Source organism: Brachyistius frenatus, unplaced genomic scaffold, assembly GCF_029030835.1.
Source record: "Brachyistius frenatus isolate BFR_SWC_R1_liver_20210118 unplaced genomic scaffold, ASM2903083v1 Contig_139, whole genome shotgun sequence".
Taxonomy (NCBI): domain Eukaryota; kingdom Metazoa; phylum Chordata; class Actinopteri; family Embiotocidae; genus Brachyistius; species Brachyistius frenatus.
Window position 1 is genome coordinate 211,894 of NW_027210738.1, and position 22,584 is coordinate 234,477.

General features: G+C 41.6%; 1 protein-coding gene across 1 annotated transcript; it reads left to right on the plus strand.

The window, feature by feature from the left end:
- Positions 1-21,404, plus strand: fa2h (fatty acid 2-hydroxylase). The gene is made up of 7 exons (XM_069715166.1): positions 1-416; positions 13,747-13,860; positions 15,959-16,101; positions 16,804-16,904; positions 16,989-17,161; positions 18,062-18,314; positions 18,975-21,404. The coding sequence occupies exons 1-7, from the start codon at positions 135-137 to the stop codon at positions 19,040-19,042; spliced, it is 1,134 nt and encodes a 377-aa protein (XP_069571267.1). The 5' UTR covers positions 1-134; the 3' UTR covers positions 19,043-21,404.
- Positions 21,405-22,584: the final 1,180 nt, after the last annotated feature.

The window sequence follows — 22,584 nt, forward strand, 5'->3', positions numbered from 1 at the left end:
TCCCAGCAGTCAGGTCGACGGTCCTCCGAGGAGGTCGCTCTCTCTCTCTCTCTGCTTCTCCCCCCTTTTTTTTTCCTCCCCCGTGTTCACTTTTTTTGTCGGACGCTCTCCAGCATCTTCCTCTCTCGCCAGGAATGTCTCCGTGCGCGTCCCCCCGGTTCTTCACGGAGAGGGAGGTGGCGCGCCACCGCACCGAGGACTCCTGCTGGGTGCTGCTGGGCACACGGGTCTACGACGTGACCGCCTTCCTGCGGATGCACCCGGGCGGGGAGGCGCTCATACGCGGCCGCTCGGGCAAGGACGTGAGCCGGGAGATGGAGGGACCCCCGCACCGGCACTCGGAGAACGCCCGGCGGTGGATGGAGCAGTACTACATCGGGGAGCTGGTCAGAGACAGCGGCGCCGAGGACGCACAGGTAGGCTCCAAGGAAACGGACACCTGCTGCTTTTTACTTTAAAAATATAAACAATAATGTCTTCGGGTCCTCTGGGATAACAGCTGCTCGCCGTGACGTAGTCAAATCAAATAACAAAACTTGTCAGGGCTAATTTGAAAGATATTTGTTTCATGGGGAGTTTCCAGCATGTTTGGCATCATATGTCACTTAGCGCGCGCCTCCTGAAGCAGCCCGAGGAGACAAATAGTCCTCATTCAGCTGTCACGTTTTTAAAGCTGCAATGAAGTTTATTAAGCTGCTTTTAATTTCAGACACAGAATACTTCCTCCTGGACTGTATTGATTATAGGGGAGGGAATGAGGAGTCAGGCTTGTGTTTTCTGTGTGGAGGAGGCGAAAAGGGGGAGGGGCGTGCAGGTGACATATATTGGTAGGGTTAGGGTGGGTGTGGAGGGTCACAGCCATGTTAATGTATGATTTACACAGAAACTGGTTTATCTTTTCCCACCAAGAGCTCAGAGGGGCAAAAAAAAAAAACCAAAAAAATCTATCCATCCCTTGTTGTCCATCGCTTGGTTGCATTTTGGACAGTTTACACACCCCCCCCCCAAAAAAATCCTTAATCCTCCCTCCACTGGAGGGAACTTCAGGCGCTGACAAAGAAACTTTTAAAGAAATTGGACTTTTGGACTCCAGCTGTTTTTCTTCTTACTCTCTGTCAGCTATCAGATTCGTGTGTGTTGGGTTTTGCACGGTTTGGAGTCCACATATATTCTCACACAAGCTTTTCCTTCCTTTGCTGCAAAAGTGGCAAAGTTGTATTCAAAGTGCAGCTTTTTTGGACAAAATTCAGCCCTGAGGTCATTGACTTGTCCAACTCTCTGTGTGTGTGTTGTGTGTGTTGTGTGTTGTGTGTGTGTGTGTGTGTGTGTGTGTGTGTGTGTGTGTATAAAACTTACCCACCTGTAAGAAAATATGATGCAAATTTAGTCAGCACGCGATGATTTGCAAATCACATGAACCCATATTTAATTAGAAATAGACCGATATATCAAATGTTTTGAGTTTGATGCCAGCAACAAGTCCTGAGGACAGTTGAGGATTTTCAGAAGTGTTCCTGAGCCCACGGGATGATTTCCACTACAGATTAATGGCTTTTTTTTCTTTTTTTAAGTGCAGTGCTGCCTGAAGGCCCGAAGATTACGACCATCCAATACTGATTTTCAGCCTCATCCGTTGTTTGCAGAGATTTTTATGGCACATTATAAAATTAGCAAATTCTTTGCAACTTTACGTTAAGGAAACATTACTCGTAAATTGTTGCCCACGCAGTCTTTCCCAGAGTGGCGAACCTCTCACCATCTTCAGAGCTGGGAGCCTTTCTGTAAAGCTCTTTTTAAACCCAATCATGTTTGTTTGTTTTTTAGCATTGCCCCCGCCCCAACGTTTCTGAAATGGGTTTCTGCCATCAAATTCAAAAATAAGAATTTATTTCCCCCCAAAAAAACAATAAAATCTCTCAGTTTCAAACTTTAATAGGTTTGCCTTTGTTCTATTTTCGATTAAATATGGGTTTACATGGTTTGCAAATCATTACATTCTGTAGTTTTTGTACATTTTAAACAGCGTTCCCAACTTTATTGTTCTATATTAATTCACCTAAAGAGAATGAATGAAGGTGCGTGTTTGCAAAAGATGGTCAGATATGACAATGAGGATCATGCGGCACATTTTTCTGCCGGCCGCCTGAGTCACCAGGACATTCCAGTTGTTAATAAAATGAAGGTTGGTCTGGCAGAAACAAAGCAGTGCTCAGTTTCTCTGCTCATATTCTCCGGTCGAACTGTAAAATGTTAAACCAAGCCCTTATTTGTTCTGTTTTTTATAATCGTGTTCAAATGTTTTTTTCTTTTCTCAAAGCAGAAACAGGACGTTATCTTTCGGTCACACTTTAAAAGGGAGTTTTAATTGCGGTCACACTTTAAAAGGGAGTTTTATTTGGTCGAAGCATTACGACGTTAAACGCTGTAAAAAGTTATACCACTTTGCATCAGACGTATAGAATAACTGTGTGTGGTAGTTTTGTTGTCTTCCATCACTGGGAAGCTGAAAATGAGACAAGACGTCTTACAGTTTGGCTTTAAATCAACTGTTGAGTGCATGATGGGAAATTAATTTGTATTGTGATAATGTTTGTTGTGATGCTTCGTCAGTGCAGTGGCATTATTATCGTCAGGCTGAAGTGTTTTCTTCTTTGACTTCCTGCACTTTCTCTCTGAATTTCTTTTGGAAGTTCAGCTTTATTTTTAAATTTATATTTTTTTGACCGATTTATTGTTTGGTGAAGAAAAAAGAAATTGGGAAATGACCCTTTTAAAATTGTCCAAATCCCAACTTCATGTTTTTCGCTATCGTCCAGAACCTGACAATGATCGATTTGTTTTCAATGCAACACGACATTCGTCGCACTGTTTACCTTCTGCTGCCATAGAGGCTGCTGACGCGGCAATTAGCGGCAGCGCTCGGGTACAGGCTCCCTCCTCATCGCCACGGTAACACCTGGAAAAGAGGGAGAGAGAGGGCGGGATGGAGGAGGAGGAGGAGGAGGAGGAGGATGGACGGTCACAGGGGATGGGAGGAGAACATATGCTGCAAAGATGCAATTGATTCAAGGCGAAAGGCCTCACAGGAGCGATGCTCCAACCAGCTGTTTGAACTGATCCAGAGGTTGCAGTTGTTTATTGTTTCTCGTGTTCTTTACCCACAATTCATCACAAATAAATCAGTGTGTGTGTGTGTGTGTGTGTGTGTGTGTGTGTGTGTGTGTGTGTGTGTGTGTGTGTGTGTGTGTGTGTGTGTTGCGTTAAGGCGTTTTCACAATTTACTGTGAGTGTGATAAAATCTATGCCATAAATACCTGATAATTATTAGAGTAAATAATTAATAATTAATAATTAATAGATATCAGCTCGTTCGATCCCGTTTTAACTGCTCGTGTTCTGTAACTCGACGCTAAAACTGACGAGATGTCAGCGGGGGATGGTGGGGGGTGGGGGGGGGCAAAGGTCACGCCGTCATCAAAAAACAGAAACTAAAGAAATTCACATGCGAATTATGAACGAATTTCACACGAAAGTCTGAACAGGTTAAGATGACGATGCTTTACATCCAAAAGGTCAAAGGTCGGCTTCACTCTGACATCATACTTTACTTTCAATCATTCAGCACCATAACTGAGCAACAGTTACAGTTATCACTGTTCTTCTCTGATGTGTGTGTGTGTGTGTGTGTGTGTGTGTGTGTGTGTGTGTGTGTGTGTGTGTGTGTGTGTGTGTGTGTGTGTGTGTGTGTGTGTGTGAGTGAGCTCCCGGCCTTTTTATTTTTTTATTTTTTATTTTTTAAGTGCTATCGAATGTTCCGCAGTTACTGAGCTTCAACCCCGCTCTGCGGACACACCCTCACAAATACACACATATAGACACACACACACACACACACACACACACACACACACACACACACACACACACACACACACACACACACACACACAGTTGTCACAAAGTCTTTGCACAGGTATCATTTACCATCAGAGATAACCGTGTTATTTTTCAGGTTAACACATCTTTGTCGCTTCTCCTTCTTCTTCCAGGGTTTAGACTCTCTCACTATTCATTCTTGTCATTCTCACAAAACCTTTGTAGGAGTAATAAACCAGTCCGGCCTCGACCGACCGAACCCGTCCGCTTCTGTAACCGGAGAGACCCGGCGGGGTTATGAACGCTTTTTCCAGCGCCGAGGTCACCTGTGGGGTCTTAATATTCAGTCGGTGTACGGCATTGATCTTTATACAGAAGGTAGCCTGGGAGTCGCGTTACAACGAGTGGGGAACAACCAGAAATGCAGTTTTTTTTTGGCGCACGTTTGAGCCACAGTATAGGACGGTATTATTACCTGTAAGGAGGCAGTGGAGTTTGTAACCGAGCCACCGAAGTCAGTAGAGGGGATAGATATTCTTTACGATTACGGATGTTTATTTATTTTTTTTTTTAAGTGTATTTGCTTAACTGTGACCTTTGTCCTCCACATGATCCCTCCACCTTTAGTCCCGCCGCTATTGCGGTCGTAAAAACGCAACGTGGTAAAAATAAAATAAAAAAGACACATTCCCACGTCGTAGAGAACGTGATTGCTTTTTTTTTTTTTTTTTTTTGATGGCGTGTTTTAAAAACGCGCTTTAAATTTGTTGCTTTGTTGTTGAAAATGAATGAAAAAGGAAAATGAAATGATAGACAAAAGTGGCATTGAAGATAAAGTGGGAGGATTTTGGAGTTTGAACCACTGACTGCAGGTGGAAATGGACGTAGTCTCCGATTCCAGTTACTTAAAGTGCAATACGGCTAAAGGCCACTAGGGGCTGGCTTAAAAAAAAAAACAACCTGAAATACAAAGTCAATACGTTTACTCGTCATGACGTCATCGATGTCCTATCTTACGCTCCGCTTCACGAGGGGGTGACTTCTCATTTCCATGTTGACATACACAGATATGAAAAGGACATAAAAGTGAAATTTGAACCTCAACGTTAGTTTAGATGCTGCTCAGTCTGTCAAGGTAATATTAAAATAATAATATTTGCATTTGGCTTTTTTAATTGTTTTTATTTGGTTGATTGGTTTAATGATTAAGCTTCGGGTTGGATGAACAGGTGCATCCCTGATCTGATACAACAGAAAGGTGCAAAAAAACAGCTTTTTTTTTTACGTTATATCCCAAATTCAGATGGAGATGAGGTTAAAAAAAAAAAATTGCAAAATTGCAAAATGTACGCCTTGAACTTGAGACAGGAGATCTCCAATGTTTTGTCAATTTCTTTCGTCTTTTTGTTTTCCGGAACAGTTTTTGGTCGAATAAGCAAAACGGTTTTCGTCTCGTCGGGGAATCTTTGAGTCTGAACTTCACTCTTGTGGCTGATATGACAAGTTTCTTTGGTGTTACATCCCGTGCGGGTCGTCCGTCCATCCTTTCGCTTCACCCTAAACGTCTACGATCTTCAACCCCGTCTCGGTTCACAGCTTCGGATTAATTCCACCTTTTGCTTCCCCGTCGTTTTTATTGAAGTGAGTTCAAACTTCTCTCCGTTTTCTGCTACTTTTCTTTGTCATTTAACATCTTGCTAACTTAGATTTTTCAATGTGCCCTCAAAATCTGTTTAATTCCTCCTCCTCCTCCTCCTCCTCCTCCTCCTCCTCCTCCTCCTCCTCCTCGTGGAGGCTGACTGTAGTTTCTGTGTTGTGATGGTACCAGGCCACATCGCCGCCCCACTCCAACCATCCCCTTTGTTTTTTGTGTCCCTCATTCTCTTAGATTTCCTCTCCTGCCGGGACAGAGCTCTCCTTCTGTTTTACTCCTCGCCCTCGGCCTCGCTCGTAAAAAAAATATGATTATTCAGTCGCCCGAACCGTTTTTGTTTTTGTTTTAACAAGGCGTCTTTGAATTGTTTCAGGAAAAAAAAAAAACGATCCGATAATCTACCTAAACGGCAAATATCTAACTCGTGTTTTCCCTTTTTATTAATGCTTTGAAAATCTACACTGTGAATGATTGTTGTGTAACCTTGGTCCCTTTGTGGGTGTAATGCGGTCAGTAGGTGTCATTCTTGATTAGATAATGGGCCAACCTGAGGATAGCGTTGTGTCCACACCACTGACATACCACCCACTGTCTCAGCTCGGGCGCAAACACAGATCGAGGCCCAACAATCGGTCCGTCCAACTCCGTCCTCACGCTTCTCCGTGTTGAGCTAACGACAATCAAAACGACCTGCTATTCATCCTCCGCTCTTCGCATTCAGGCGGTAACGTAGAGGAAGCGTCGGAGCAGGTGAACGAGATCGAGCGGTTGTGTGAAAGATAGACTGGAAGAAAAACAAATATCAGACGTACGATGCTTTACCTCTCTTGAATATTGTTGATCTGTTACCATGGAGTTATGACCAAGCGGCAACATCATATGTTGGTTTGTAAAACTTTTTTTTTTACAGCCTCCCGTCTGGCATTTCGGCCGTCGCTTTTTTTTTTTTTTTTTGAGCCAGAAGTGACCATATTTGAACAAGATGGGAAGAACGCTATGCCCCGCCCACCTATTCTGGAAACCTGACTGTCAAAACATGCCTCTGTTTGAGGCCTAATATCTAAACAATAATGCAATTATTTTCAGAAGGACCATCTGGACGCTGATCAGAAGGAGTGAATTCAGCTAATGACACCATGACAACGTGTGGAAAACATTTACTGACTTTATATTTCACGAGAGAAGTTGATGCTTTTTGAATAGGAGTTTATCAGAGCCAGGTTTGTTTTTGGAGCCAGCCCCTAGTGGCCCTCTGTGGTATTGCACTTTAAGGCGCTTCTGTATTCGTTTCACTTTTCCAAACCTGGCGACTGCGTCCATTTTTATACACAATTTAACATCATGACAGCTGAGTTTGGATTTCACTATTAACATTGAGTATAGCCTATTAAAAACAAACACCATAAAATTCTGGGTTCAACCAAACACAAATCATAACAGATTAAATCGCAAAATCAATTACTTCAATTACTAGTTTACATTTGAATTGGTCTCTGCATCAACAAAGAAGAACTCCCTACCGCTGTTCCTCTTTGGTTGTTTTCCAGATGTCATTGTGACTGTTTTTAGATGGATGTGTTTGATACGATGCATCGGCGGAAATGTTGTTAGACATGAAGTGAGGAAAATCCGTTTTCTTTTGTGAAAAATATAACACCATGCTGCCGCATTTTGTATCAATGACATCAGCTGCATCAAAACAAGCGCTCCTACTACCTCCTTCAGCAAATAAACAATATGGCACGACACCTCGTCATGCAGAGCGGCGCAAACTGGCAATAAAACAATTAAACCAGAGAGACACCAACACAAAAAAAAAAAGCTCTGAAAAATCAGCATTCAAAGATTGAGTGCAAGAAACAGTTTTATTGAAGAAAGAATTTGTGAGAGACTTTTGAGATTCGTGATATCAATTCAGGCTTCTTTCGTCTTTCTGTCACTCAATACATTACAGACGGGAAATATTGTACTTAAAGTACACTTTTTCCACTTATTGTGTTCTACTTTTATGTGAATAGTATTTGTACTTGTAGCATTTCCTTCATGTTGTCGTCAACACTTTTTAACTTGTGTTTATCATGAAATTATTAAACTGTGCGTTGAAAAGGGAATAATATCGTTGATATTTTGGGTCGACCACGGGAAGCGTATTTATCGTGACAGGAGAACGAAACAACAGGAACCGAGGGTAAACAAATGAGGTTTTGGTTTTGGGCTCTGACCACAGTCCCATCGATGTTTCGATCTTGACGTCCGGAAAAGAAAACGGCACCAAAGCTTTGGTTATTAGCATCCGTGTCTGTAACCAAGTAAAACCCACGTCCGGTCGATCTTTCTCGGTACATCCATTTCTAGCTCAAACCATAGTCAGAAAAAAACACTTGTGGTTCCATTGTGCTACTTGCGTTTTATTTTTTCCACACAGAATGAAGTAGGTCACTGATGAGGACGACGACGTGGTTTTTGTTTCGTGTTTTGTTTTGTTTCTCTCAAAGCAGCGAGGACTCTGATCCACATCCACACACTGGACTATATATATGTTTACGGCCCTGCCAGAAGACATCCCATTAATGTCGATCAAATGTGAAGTCATATAACTACAAAAAGAAGCGCTCACTCAGGCCATCGCCGGCTCGAGGAGCACCTCGTATCCACGGTGCTTCGGCTTTGAATTTCCCTAATGAGTTTTATTGTTTATTTTTCACCTTTCTAAGCTACATTATGAAATGAAAGTCGGGGCATATAATATGCAAAACTTAACCGGATGCCGAAAGTTCACCTGGACCTTATTTTTATTGTTGGTACCGCATGAGGATTTCTTGTAACCTTCAACGGTGGAAGCAAACACATTAATATCTCCAATGGATGACGAATTCACTTAAAATGTAAATATTACAGATAGTTTAGTTCATATTTAAGCTCATTCAAACCTTCCTGACTAGCTTACAGCAGCATTTCAGTCGTGTTGTCATTAAAATGGAACAAGTTCTCTTTAGCTTCTCTCCAGCTACAAAGAGCGGTTCAATATATAAACTAAATGACAGACAACAGAAATCCTGTCTTGACCTCAAAATCCTCTATAAGCCTGGAAACTATTTCAGTGCTATTGTTCTGCTGAATTGAGGCTTTGCGTTTAAACTCGGCTCAATCAAACTTTATACTTACAGAACTCGTGTCTTTCTATCTTTTTTGGACAACAAGACAAAAGCGTGATGTGAGTGTTTTTGTATTTAACGGTTTTTTTTGTTTTTTGCACTTCCCGTTTCGCTTTGACCAAACTATTTTTTTTTTTTTTTTAGCTAAGTCATGCAGAATCATCAAGCACACACAAATCAACTGACAAAAAAATACTAGATGAAAACATACTCAAGGCCTAACTAGGGTACATTAAATGGCTGTGTGTGTGTGTGTGTGTGTGTGTGTGTGTGTGTGTGTGTGTGTGTGTGTGTGTGTGTGTGTGTGTGTGTGTGTGTGTGTGTGTGTGTGTGTGTGTACAAAAGCGTGATGTGAGTGTTTTTGTATTTAACGGTTTTTTTTGTTTTTTGCACTTCCCGTTTCGCTTTGACCAAACTATTTTTTTTTTTTTTTTAGCTAAGTCATGCAGAATCATCAAGCACACACAAATCAACTGACAAAAAAATACTAGATGAAAACATACTCAAGGCCTAACTAGGGTACATTAAATGGCTGTGTGTGTGTGTGTGTGTGTGTGTGTGTGTGTGTGTGTGTGTGTGTGTGTGTGTGTGTGTGTGTGTGTGTGTGTGTGTGTGTGTGTGTGTGTGTGTGTGTGTGTGTGTGTGTGTGTGTAACTACAACATGTATGCGTGAGTCCAGATTGACTGTAGTCGTACTTCTAAACTTGCAAAATATGTCTGTTATGAAAACTATCAATCACAATCAGCTGATTTATTTTAAGCACCAGCTGATCTCTGATAGGTTATCAGCTCATGCAGAATTTCAGAGTTGGTAAATGAAAGATAGGCTTTTGGAGGATTGGTACTTGTACCAATTTGTACCAATGTGTGATTCAATGAGCTGATATATGTTCTAATCTGGTTTTAATCAGCAGGTGGATCTCTGAGAACAGAACTGTAGATGCAGGATCAAACTATTCAAGTCTTTTACTTAAGTAAAAGATCTGTTACCACACTGTGAAACTGCTCCAGTACAAGCCAAAGTCCTGCATTTAAAACCTCACTTTAGTAAAAGTATGTATCAGTAAAATGTACTTAAAACTATTACAAGTAAAAGTACACACTGCGCAGTAAACGCAGTAAAATTTTTACTGACGATGTTCATGATGTTTTTGGATTCATTTTACTGTTAGATTAATGTGCATTTTAGTGCTGGAATTATTTAACATTTGTGCCTATTTTAACTGCTGCATGTGCTGTTTTTTAAATTTTTTAAATTTTTAAATTTTTAAATTTGATTATCTACAGTCAAACATCATATTCTATAAAAATCAAATTTACAATCATTCAATTTGGAGATTTTTGAGGTTTTTACTGAACAGAAAAGAGGATGAAAAACCATAATCTTAAAAGTGACTAAAGATTCAAAGAATTCAAAGATTCAGAGAAACAGTGCAAAATTCATTGCAGTAGAAGTATGAGGTTGCATAAAATGGAAATATTCAAAGTAAAGTACAAATACCTCAAATTTTGTACCTAATAGAACTTGAGTACGTATACGACGTTTTATTTTTATTTTGTTGGTTCTTATACAGTGAGGATAATTATTCCTGAAATGCTGCCGTTAATCTCACAGCTAACCTTCATCCACTATTAAAAATAGCATTACAGATTTTCTCGTTTAAATTATAAAGTAAAATGAACCCCGAATTCTGTTTTTCAGCATTTGCTGTTCTTAGATTCGTGGTTAACCTCATTCGACGGACTTGAAAACTGGTGTTGTCGAAGTTTCTATTTGCTCGTTTGTTTCCGCCGTCGGCTCCCCGGAGAGCGACGCGCCGAGCAGCTCGGCCGGTTTGATCCGCTCTATCGGAGCTTTATGCAACAGACGGGTGCAGGTTCAGTTTCTGTGTTTGCTCGTCTGCGTGTAAAGAAACGAAGTTAAAACGTAGAAGTTTGCACGTGTTTATCGAAGCGGGGAAAAGGTGAGGTGGGTGTTTGCGTTCGCGGCTCGGCAGACGCTCGTGACCACGACGTGAGCATTAAATACGCGGGCGTCTTTTTTTTTAAATTTAATTGATTGGCAAATATTGACGCGTATTCAGCGGCGCTTTACTGTGTCATCGGAACACTTAGCGTTTGGTGGAACATATTTAATAAAAGAAAAAGAGTTTAGATTTTAGTTTAGGAGCTCTGAGGTTTTATTTTCAATATTTTGGATAGTGGTTTGATTTTGGAGGCAACCGCTGAAATCAAACGGCACCAACCAAAAAAAATTTAAAACTACGAAAACAAACCATTATGTAACATTTGACAAAAATAAAATAAAACAATTAATAATTACCATGTTTTTTTTAATTTTGTTTTGTTTTGTATTCATGAAAACCATGAAGGAAGCAGCCTTCTGATTATACAGTTGGTCTTTTCTAATATTTTTCGGGCACGGTAATTAACATCACTGTCATATTAGCAGGGTTGAACGCACTCTGTAAACCTCCAGCAGGTTAACTAGAGGAGCTGCTGCCAAACAGGATTCAGGTTCATCAGCACACTCTATCTGCGCCGTGAAAAAAACAAAAACCTGTCGGTGATATCTACATTCGGGCCGCGCCCCACCCACACAGGCCACACCCACAGAGTTCATCGATTGGCTTCGGGTCAACTTTGATTAAACATCACGTTTGCCACTTGCTCACGTAGGCCACGACTGCTGCTGATACACAGGGCATGTCTTTTTTACAGCGTTCGTGTGTGTGTGTGTGTGTGTGTGTGTGTGTGTGTGTGTGTGTGTGTGTGTGTGTGTGTGTGTGTGTGTGTGTGTGTGTGTGTGTGTGTGTGTGTGTGTGTGTGTGTGTAACTACAACATGTATGCGTGAGTCCAGATTGACTGTAGTCGTACTTCTAAACTTGCAAGATATGTCTGTTATGAAAACTATCAATCACAATCAGCTGATTTATTTTAAGCACCAGCTGATCTCTGATAGGTTATCAGCTCATGCAGAATTTCAGAGTTGGTAAATGAAAGATAGGCTTTTGGAGGATTGGTACTTGTACCAATTTGTACCAATGTGTGATTCAATGAGCTGATATATGTTCTAATCTGGTTTTAATCAGCAGGTGGATCTCTGAGAACAGAACTGTAGATGCAGGATCAAACTATTCAAGTCTTTTACTTAAGTAAAAGATCTGTTACCACACTGTGAAACTGCTCCAGTACAAGCCAAAGTCCTGCATTTAAAACCTCACTTTAGTAAAAGTATGTATCAGTAAAATGTACTTAAAACTATTAAAAGTAAAAGTACACACTGCGCAGTAAACGCAGTAAAAATTTTACTGACGATGTTCATGATGTTTTTGGATTCATTTTACTGTTAGATTAATGTGCATTTTAGTGCTGGAATTATTTAACATTTGTGCCTATTTTAACTGCTGCATGTGCTGTTTTTTAATTTTTTAATTTGATTATCTACAGTCAAACATCATATTCTATCAAATCAAATTTACAATCATTCAATTTGGAGATTTTTGAAGTTTTTACTGAACAGAAAAGAGGATGAAAGAGGGCTTTGGATGATTTGGTACCGGGCCGCACAGAAAGAAGAAACAACTTTTATTTCTTTATTTTAATTTGATTTACATTAGCCTGCATGGTATTTTATTTTGAAAAATGACCACTTCCGTCCACGACCTCTTTCTCGCAGTTGTCTCGGTCGCAGTTTTTTTCACGCACCGATACGCCCACAAGTTAACCCTAGCAAAAACTCGCTTTATTAACAATAATAACTACTCGTTTAGGATCGGCAAGGAAGGATCTACTGACTCTCCTCTCGCCGTTAAAAACAAACTGAATGCGAGTTAACAGGAAGGGAAAAAAACGGACAAACCGGAAGTGACGGGGTTTGTGGGAAATGTGGTCTCATGATGGGAATGAGGAATATGTCAAACTAGTTTTATACCCACTTCCAGTTGTTTTTGTACATACGGTCGAATTAATATTATTTACAAAGCATTTAAAGCTCTTATTTTGACAGCAGATGAAATCATGGTATTTTATAAGTTCTGTAATTCTACGTCACCGTGAGGAAGTTTAAAACCTCTGAGCCACATGGTTTAATAAATAAATATAAAAAAACTACGCGAACAAAAATGTGCTTCACAATTATGATCCCGGTGAATCTGACTCCTTACTGGAGAGTTGGGAGAGTTGTTAAAAAAAAAAAAAAAGATTGTAAATATTTTTTCCTCGACTGGCAATGTTTTGCTAATTAGCGCAATTTACCGACAAAATAAATTCACGAATGAATTTTTGAGAATTGATGCTGCAAAATCAACAAATAAATGTACGTTATTATTTAATAATCACATTAATTATCATTATTATTATTACATGAAAGGTAGACAGCTCTCCTCTCTTGGATATAACGGAGGAGAACTGGTGACGTAACTTCACTAAAGTTGGATTAAAGAAATCTCGTGTTACCGGACGTCAGAGTCCAGAGTGAGTTACGACATCGAATCTATTCTCTGAGGACGGGCGAGACAGTTTAATCGTCCCCCCTGCTTTCTTTTTTGTTGTTGTTACAACACAGTGTGATAATCACAAGGGTGTAACGTTTCCTGTCTGGGTGTTGAATTACCAATGCGACGTTAGGAACAAACCGCAGGAGATCTTGCACGTCTGCAAATAAGCAGCTGATAAATATTTCCGTTGACTGACGGGAGCCGTCGAACTCGTCGGCTGTAAAGCGCCGATCGGAGACGGGAGCCAATCAGACGCCTCCCCGAGCCGATGAAGGAAGTGGTCGGACCGAAGCGCATAAAATTAATATTTCACTCTCCTGTACAACTCGAACCAACGGGTGTGTGGTGACGACAAGACTCCAGTCAGTCTGTCTTTCTCACTCTGTTGCCAGGCAACAGTGTCTTGCCGCTTGGTTTCGCTGCGGGTCCGTCGACCGTAGCGTTCACCAGTTCAGACCGAGGCCTTGTTTACGCACCAGCATCAGTTCGCATGAATATCGTCATGTCTCCTTTTTAGTCACGGCGTCCTTTAACTCTTTTTTTTGTTTTTGTCTCCGTCAGACTCTGAGAGCAAGGAGGACGGCCGGCGAAGAGACGGCGGCAAAGACGACGGAGGGGAAGGTGGAGGACGAGCACGGCCCGTTCAACCGCTGCAGCTCCGTGGACCTGGACAAGGTGTGTGTGTGTGTGTGTGTGTGTGTGTGTGTGTGTGTGTGTGTTTTTCAGCCAAATATCTGTTGCCAGGCAACGGTGGATTGAAAATAAAAGTGCAATACCACTGAGGGCCACTAGGGGCTGGCTCCATTAAAAAGAACAACCTCTGGCTCCAATAGACTCCCACTCAAAAAGAGTCAACTTCTCTCATTAAATACAAAGTCAGTAAATGTTTTGAACACGTCGACATGGCGTCATTCGATAAATTCCCTCCCTTTGATCTTTTTTCCGGTGGTCCTTCTGAAAATAATTCCATCATTAATTAGATATCAGGCCTCAAAGAGAGCTATGTGTCCGGTTTGATTGACAGGCCTGCGGTGCTGTCAGGTTACCGGTCATAGGTGGGCGGGGCATCATGTCAGATCCACCCCCCTTCTCTCCAACCCAGTCCGTCCAAATATGGGCACAAAAAAACAAGATGGCGATTATCGTCACTTCTTTGTGGGAATTTCCCGCCACAGCGTGACCGACAATTTCACTTCTTCTTTTTTATTTATTTATTTTTTTAGAAATGTCACGTTGAAGTTTTTCTCTCCGACTTATAACAGATGCTTGTTGACAAGCAGCTGAAACGCTCGACTCACTTTTCACGCTCGACAAACTTTCAGTTCGTCGGCGTGAAAATCCATCTGATCTCAGGACAGTTTTTACTTCACTTCATACTGCACTTCTGTTATTTACACATTTTTTTGAGTGTAGAGACAACAAATCGAGGCATTTATTGTTGTCTTTGATTTCCAAAGTACACTTACAGGACTTTCTTTTCACCTCCAGTAACCACCAATGAAAAAGGACACATTATTTCACATTTAAAGCAAGTAAAAGTTTTTTTTTAAATAATATATTGTCTGTATCGGCTTTCGGACTAAATACGGATCCAGTAAATTAGTCGTCTTTTCGCCTTTTTTCAAACTGTGTACTCGAGCTGCGTGAAGTGTTCAAATCGCCTCGAGTGACGTCAGCGTCGACTGGATCCGAAGACTACAAGTTAGAAACTGAAATAATAATAAAAAATTTAAAAAACCACCTCGCGGGGGTCGTGGAGTTAAAACGAAGTGAGCTCACCAGACTGTCCAGCTGACATGTCTGTAATCACAACTGCATTATGGGTAATGTAGGATTTGAAATAATTACCGACCGTCCTCAGACGGGTGTCACGAGCCAAGACAACGTCACCCGGGCAACAACGGGAATAATTAGCGACGGTGCTCCTCCGAAATCAGCCAATCAGAGGAGCCGATCACGTGACATTAAACTCTTGGCGCGCAGCTAAAATGTCTTTGATGGTCTGACAACATCCAGCCGTCTGAAATAAGACGTTTTGTTTTTCTTATTAATTTATATTAAAAAAAGGATAAAGACATGATACTGATTTCTATCCACCTTCTTTCAGAGGCTGCTGCGGTTTTAGTTCTGTCTCTAAAGAGAGAACGTCTCTTAATTTTACTACATAATGTCCAGTGTTGTTCAGAATAGTTGAATAAATAAACCCCGCGATGGAGCACCTTTGATCATCAGCATCATTTAGAAATAATTATAATAATAAATATATAATTAAGATTGTGTCTGTTGTAATTGTCATGTGTTCACTGGGATCTGCTCCATCAACTTCTCCCGAGCTCTGATTGGAGATCAGCCGGATCTCTTTTAACCAGAAAGAAAACTGACCACAGATCAGAGTGGAATAATTTAAACCAACAATCTTCACTGTCTCAGATGTGGCTCGTAAAGAGCTTATAAAAGCTGTGTCTGTCTTCGGCCTTTGGACTCTTACATTTTTTTGAAGACAGCACTTCAGTTAAACCGCTTGCACACACACACACACACACACACACACACACACACACACACACACACACACACACACACACACACACACACACACACACACACACACACACACACACACACACACACACACACACACACACTTCCTGGTTCGACCCATACCATGAATGTTTTTGTTTTTTTAACTCTCTGCTGCCACCTGCTGGAGTTAAACAGGAAATCTCCATTTCATATGTTTAAACTGAAGTTGCCATCGGCTGCTTGCCTGCAGGATCTGGTGGACTGGAGGAAGCCGCTGGCGTGGCAGGTCGGCCACCTCGGAGAGAAATACGACGCGTGGGTTCACCAACCCGTCGACAGACCGATCCGGCTGTTCGGGAACCCGCTGCTGGAGGCCGGCACCAAAACCTCCTGGTGGGAGAGGAGAGGAGCTTCTTTATCTCTCTTGTCATGGAAGGAAATCAAAAAATATATAATTGTGTGAACATATAGTTTAGCAGATATCAGTTTTACGGACCTGCAAACCAAACATGAAGGTTTTCACTGAATATGACGTGTATTAATGTTCAAAGAACTTCTTTGTACTTTTTTTTTTTAAAATTTGCACACGTAAATGTGTTTTTATATTTACATGACTTTGGTAGATAAAATGAAAAACTATTACCCAACTTCAAAAAATTTTGATTTCGCAATGTTAAAGAATCACTGCAGGCAAGTTATTAATTACATTATTGCGTCTGTTTATATAACTTGAAATTCATAGACAGGACCGTGCAAAGGTTTTGAGTACTCAAAGTTCTTCACCAGAAAAAAACAACAAGTCTTTGATGGTTATCGGTGCGTCAATATTATTTTACAAATAGTGAAAAAATGTCTACAAAAATATTTGTTTTCACTTAAAGTAAGAAACAATAACGGTAAACTTTCTAGGTAGAAATCTAGATACGATAAAACAATTACACGATGAAACGGTTATAACCGATACCGATGAAAATCAGCTGGTAGTAACGATGTCATCGAAGCATCTCGGCGAGAGTTGAGCCGTGCAAAATGTGACATAATTTAGATTTATTCTTATTAACAGATTAAGATTGAGAAGATGTCCTCTTGCTTCAGGTACTGGGTGCCGGTGGTGTGGCTCCCGATTGTCTTCTACTTCAGCTGGCATTGCTACACCACTCTGGCAAAAGGGACCACGAAGATCGTCCTCAGTTCAGGTAACTTTCATTTTCATCTAAGCGTCCACGTGTCCGGTCAACAACGTGTCTCCGTGTGCAATCAATGTGTGTGTGTTTCCCCAGACGTCTCCATCCCGATCCACAAGTCCGTCTTCCCGCTGCTCTTCCTGGCCGGCTGGTTCTTGTGGTCGTTCATCGAGTACTGCATCCACCGCTTCGTCTTTCACATGAAACCGCCGGCGCACAACTACTACCTCATCATGCTCCACTTCCTCCTGCACGGACAGCACCACAAAGTACCAAAAAAAACAGATTATCCACCGTTAAACGAGCTGAAGTAGATTTGGACACGATCTTAACCCACCAAACAGCTGCTTTTTATCTCACGCAGGAGATTTTTTTTCTGGTAACAAAAAAAAAATTGAAGAGCAAGCAGAGATCTTCAGGTGAAAGTAAAACAAACAAACAAGTAGAAGCACCGGGTCAGATACGAACCAGTTGTTGGTTTGTGAGCGGCTGTTATGAATCGAGTTCGGATTTTGGCTGTCGCCATCTTTGGTAGTTTGCAGTGACCATATATGGGCGTGCTGGGGGGAGTGGGGGTGGATCTGACTCAATTTGATTGGAACTCTGACGATACTACGTCCCGCCCACCGATAGCCGTAAACTGACTGCACCACGGGCCTGTCAATCAAACGGACACGCCCCCAAAAAACACGTCTTATTTTATAATTAATGACGGGATTATTTTCAGATGCACTTCCAGAACACTAATAAGAGGATCGACTTTAGCTGAAGACATACAGAAAACTCCACACAGAGAATGCCATAAGAGAAGTTGAACGTGAGTCGATGTAAACTGACCCTCTAGTGGCCACTCGGTGGTATCGCAGTTTAAGGCACTTCTGCATCGGCCTCATTTTTCGTAGCTGGAAGCTACGAACACTTTTATACGCAGTCTGTGACACAAACACACAAATGTGGAGCTGCTTTCATTTTTATTTCAAAAGGACGTACGCTGAGTCGGCGGTCATCCAATGTTGCCCTGGGACGTCCCAGACCACCCTTTTCGAATGCGGCCTGACCAGACAGGATCTCAATGCGTCCCTGCTCATGAAGCAACCGTTTTTTTGGTGGTTTTTTTTTTTTGGTTTCTCCGTGTTGTTTTTCACATCATTATGTTCGTATCTCCACAGTCTCCGTTCGACGGCTCCCGGCTGGTCTTCCCTCCCGGCCTCGCATCCCTGGTGGTGGGAAGTTTTTACGCGATCCTCCACTACACGCTCCCAGAGATCCTCGGGATATCTGTGTTCGTCGGAGGCCTGTGCGGCTACGTCGTGTACGACATGATCCATTACTATCTTCACTACGGCTCGCCGAAGAAGGGGTCGTATATGTACGGCCTGAAGGTGTACCACGTCAAACACCATTTCGAGCACCAGAGAGCAGGTGAGCGCTGCGAGAAAACAAAAAAAGAGCGCATCAATTTTTATCTTTTTACAACCTTGTTTTCAAAAAACAGAATGCAATGATTTGCAAATCACGTAGAGAAAAAAAATGTTTTTATGAAAGATATTTGCACCTTAAATCTTGATGGCAGCAACACGTTTCAAAAAAGTTGGGAAAGGGTCAACAAAAGACTAATTAGGTTAATTGGCAAGAGGTCAGTAACATTATTGGGTCTATAAAGAGCATTTCAGAGTCTCTCAGCAGTGAAGATGTGAAGCGGTTCGCTACCCTGTGAAAGACTGTGTGGGCAAATAGTGCAACAATTTAAAAAATAATGTTTCCTCAACTGTGAAGAATTTGGGGATTTCATCATCTATGGTGCATAATATATTTAAAAGACTCAGAGAATCTGTACACACCACAAAGACAAGGAAGAAAACTAATGTTAATATTAAAATCTTCGGGCTGTCAGGCAGCGCTGTATTAAAAACAGTGGAAATCACCGCACGGGCTCAGGAACACAGTTTGTTACTACATCCACAAAATTTAGGTTAAAAATGTACCAGCAAAGAAGACATCGTATTAGTCCCGTATGTTTCGGAAACCCGGGTTGCATTTCATCTGATCGATCTGATGTGATCTTTATTTCTTTCTCTGCAGGTTTTGGAATCACCACCACGTTCTGGGATCACCCGTTCAAAACGGTCATCCCCGACGAAAAGTTCTAGCGTAGAGGCGGCTCGCCCGAAAGGGGCGGCAGGACTCGTCAGCCGCCTTCCTCAGCATCCAGCCCTCGTCTCTACGCCCGCCTCCCTCACTTTCAGTCTCTGCAGCCACAGCTTACCCGCAAAACAGTTAATCCACCTGCTCCTCGCTGTTACACATTAACCAGCGTCCACCGGCCTTTTGCTGTTTACTCACTGGGATCGTTTCCGCACAGTTTTTCTATGCCATGTGGGGTTTTTTTTGGTTTTTTTCAAAACCCCAAAGCCAAGCAATCACCTGATCGCCAGTCCGAACAGATAGGAGGTGGGCCAGGAGGAGGGACACACACACACACACACACACACACACACACACACACACACACACACACACACACACACACACACACACGCACGGTGTCATTTAATTTGAAGGAATTATAACACGGAGGCCCAAAGTCCCACAGAGAGGGAAACAGGAAGTGACAGATTGTCGGTGACGGACAGGTGAAGAGGAACGGGGATGGGAGAGTGACTGGGAAAGTGAGTGTGAGCGAGAGAAAGAGACACCCCCTCCCTGCCCCCACCACCACCACCACCACCACCACCACCACCCAATAGAACTGCATCATCCCACCGGGTGAACCAACTCAGGAAGAATCCAAACATCTTCCCCCCTCCTTCGCTCTGTCTGCAGCTTCTTGACAGAAGTTCGGTCTCACCGTAGTTTATTTTTGTAACCGCCGTCACCAGAATACGTTTCGGTTAACTTATTGATCATCAGCGACGCTGCAGGAGTGAGGCGATACTGTAGAGCGATGTTCTGTTAATGTCTGAATCCACTGTGAAAATATATTTTTGCAAGCCTGTTTTTTTCCTTTTTGCTCATTAATGATAAAAAAAATGTTTTTTTTAAATAATAATAATTTTGTAAGATGCTTTGTACAGAAGAAGGAGATTCTTTGATTGCACCAGCTTTATGTTGTCAGGGTGAACGATGAAGGATTGGATAAAAGAGGTAGAGCGTTGTCATGGTGAGAGAGGGACGGAGATGAAGGCATGAAGCCAGTCTGTCGGACCTCCTGCTGAGGGGATTTTGGGGTCAAAAGGTCACAGGGTTGTTGTTTTTTTTGTTTGCTTTTCAGCAGACAGGAAAATTCAGGTTGATCCTCATGCTGCGTTCAAATAGAACTCGTGAGCTCGTGGTTATAACGCGGGGAAGTCACGTTCAAGCGGTAAAGTCTTACAAATGTTGTTGCTAGGCAACAGCAATATGGACAGCGTCTAGAAGCCACAGAGGCTAACAATTTAGCAAGCGGACAGCCAGGTAACCGTTGACTGAATATAAAAAGCTACCGGCTCTGAAAAATGCCAAAGTGCCTTAAACTGTAATACCACCGAGTGCCACTAGAGGTCGGCCCCGAACCTCGGCCAATCCACGGGCTCCACCGTTTTCAGTAAACGTCAGCAAACACGTCAAAATTGGTGAAGTCGGGGCTTATAGAAAAATTTCTAGTGCTGACGTCTGTCTACCACACGAGGGCGCCGTTCGTATGGACTCTTCTCGTGTACGCGGCAAATACAACCCCATTTGAACGCAGCGTCAGTCCCACTCCGTTCTTTTTTGAAAGGCTTTTTTGGCCGCCGCGGATCCCCGCAGGATGACGCTGGACGAACCATCTGACCGGACAGCAGCAGGTCTCGACAGGCGACTGGCGGATCCTCAAAACGTCTCCTCTAAAACACCCGACGTCAGCGCACGACAACGATAAAGCAGAACAAACTTAATTCATAAACGAGTGAGAATATACCTCCGAAAATCATTTTGTATCGACTTTTTGTAGCTTGAAGACTTCCATCGTAGACATGTGCATAAATTCTTACAATACAGTAACATTTACTTTCCTTTGTTTTATACAAATTCCCTGCCGCAGTAATAGCGAAGTCTTCAGGTAAACGTTAAGAGGGCTGCGTGCACCACAAAGATGCTTTTTTTGGTTTCCAGAAAGAACCAAACATATATTTTTGATGTCTGTAATAATGTTGGAGACGGCGGTAATCAAAAATAATGAATGAAGAGTTTTTAATAATGTTATGACACGATTGCGACGGCTGCTTGGCGAAGCTAAAAGATTCCACCTGTTGGAATAACACATATCTTATTGATGTATATTTATGTGATAAAGACAAAAACAGGAGCTCATGAGCTTTGATTGTGACACGAGGACTTTTCCTTGCGCTAAATTATCGAGCAAAAACAATAAATAATGATAATAACAATATTTCTTAAATCTGTTTATTATTTTATAGCTTTTATTTTGGAATTTTAAATGTTTATGCAAATGCAAACGTATTTGTAAATAAATGTCTGTATATTTTGAATGTTTGGTTTGTCCTGTGCTTTCTGTGCTCGACGACGAGAGGCGTACATTGTTTTTCAGATACGCCGTGGAGATGGAAAGATTTGCATGTTCGCTGACCTTCGAGGCGATGAGGTCTGAAGAAGGCCGCCGTCCAAATGCATTATGGGAGATGTAGGCTGCAGCTGTTATGGAACAAAGAACACAAATACAGTTTATTATTTACTAACAGGCACCGTAACATTTAAGAAAAAACCCTCCAGAACGATGCATATCTGCTTTTTCTCTTTTTTTTTTTTTCCTTGCAGCGCTTTTATTTAGTCTACGTTACAAAAATTACAAAAACAGGACTTTAGCTCGTAGCGTTTCAATATTTAATAAAAACTGTGGTATGTTTTATAAATAACTTGCTAAATGCCACCTGATTGTGAAGCTAAAATCTAAATTAAATGTTTTTCTTCATGCTCAGTGCTAAACACAAACTGCTGACACGCTCAGCGGCGGCGCAAACATCCCGACGTTAATATGTTTAGCGCTTTAGTTTGCCAACAGTTTTCTGAGTACGACGGAGGCTGGTGGGAATGTTTAGTGCGGAAAGTTAAAGGGCTCACTTGCATTAAAATTCATCTCGAAGCAGAATTAAATGTGACTGAAAAAAATACATCCAACAGACTGACTTTGTCTTTATGGCTAAAAAAAAAAAAAGAAAAAAAGGCTAAAGACAACGGACGAGTACCCAGAAAATTTACTTAAGTAAAAAAAAATACTTTTATAATACAAGTAAAAATACCAATTTGAAAGTAAGTTAGTCATGAAAATGTACTTGAACGAAGCTAAATTAGCAGCTACGCCCAGTAGATCCAAAACAATGTTCTTTTTGTTTTGTCTGAGCAAAAAAGTGTTTTTTTCTTCAAATGACATTTTTAAAAAGTTTGTTGTCACAAATATTTTTTACCAACTCGATTATCTAAGCTTGAGCGTTTGGGTTCTGCGTGCCTGCGGAAATGCTAGCTGGGGCTCAGGAACCTGAACCTCCAGCACATTTTCGGTGTTTTTCAGAGATGCAACTCCAACACCATAAAAAGAAGGGAGAATTTTACACACGAAGCCTTGGATTTATCTTCGTTTCTTCGAATATCGTAAAAACCGACGATCCAAAATTTAAAAATAAAATAAAATAAAAATCTGTTTGTAAAGTGCGTTTGT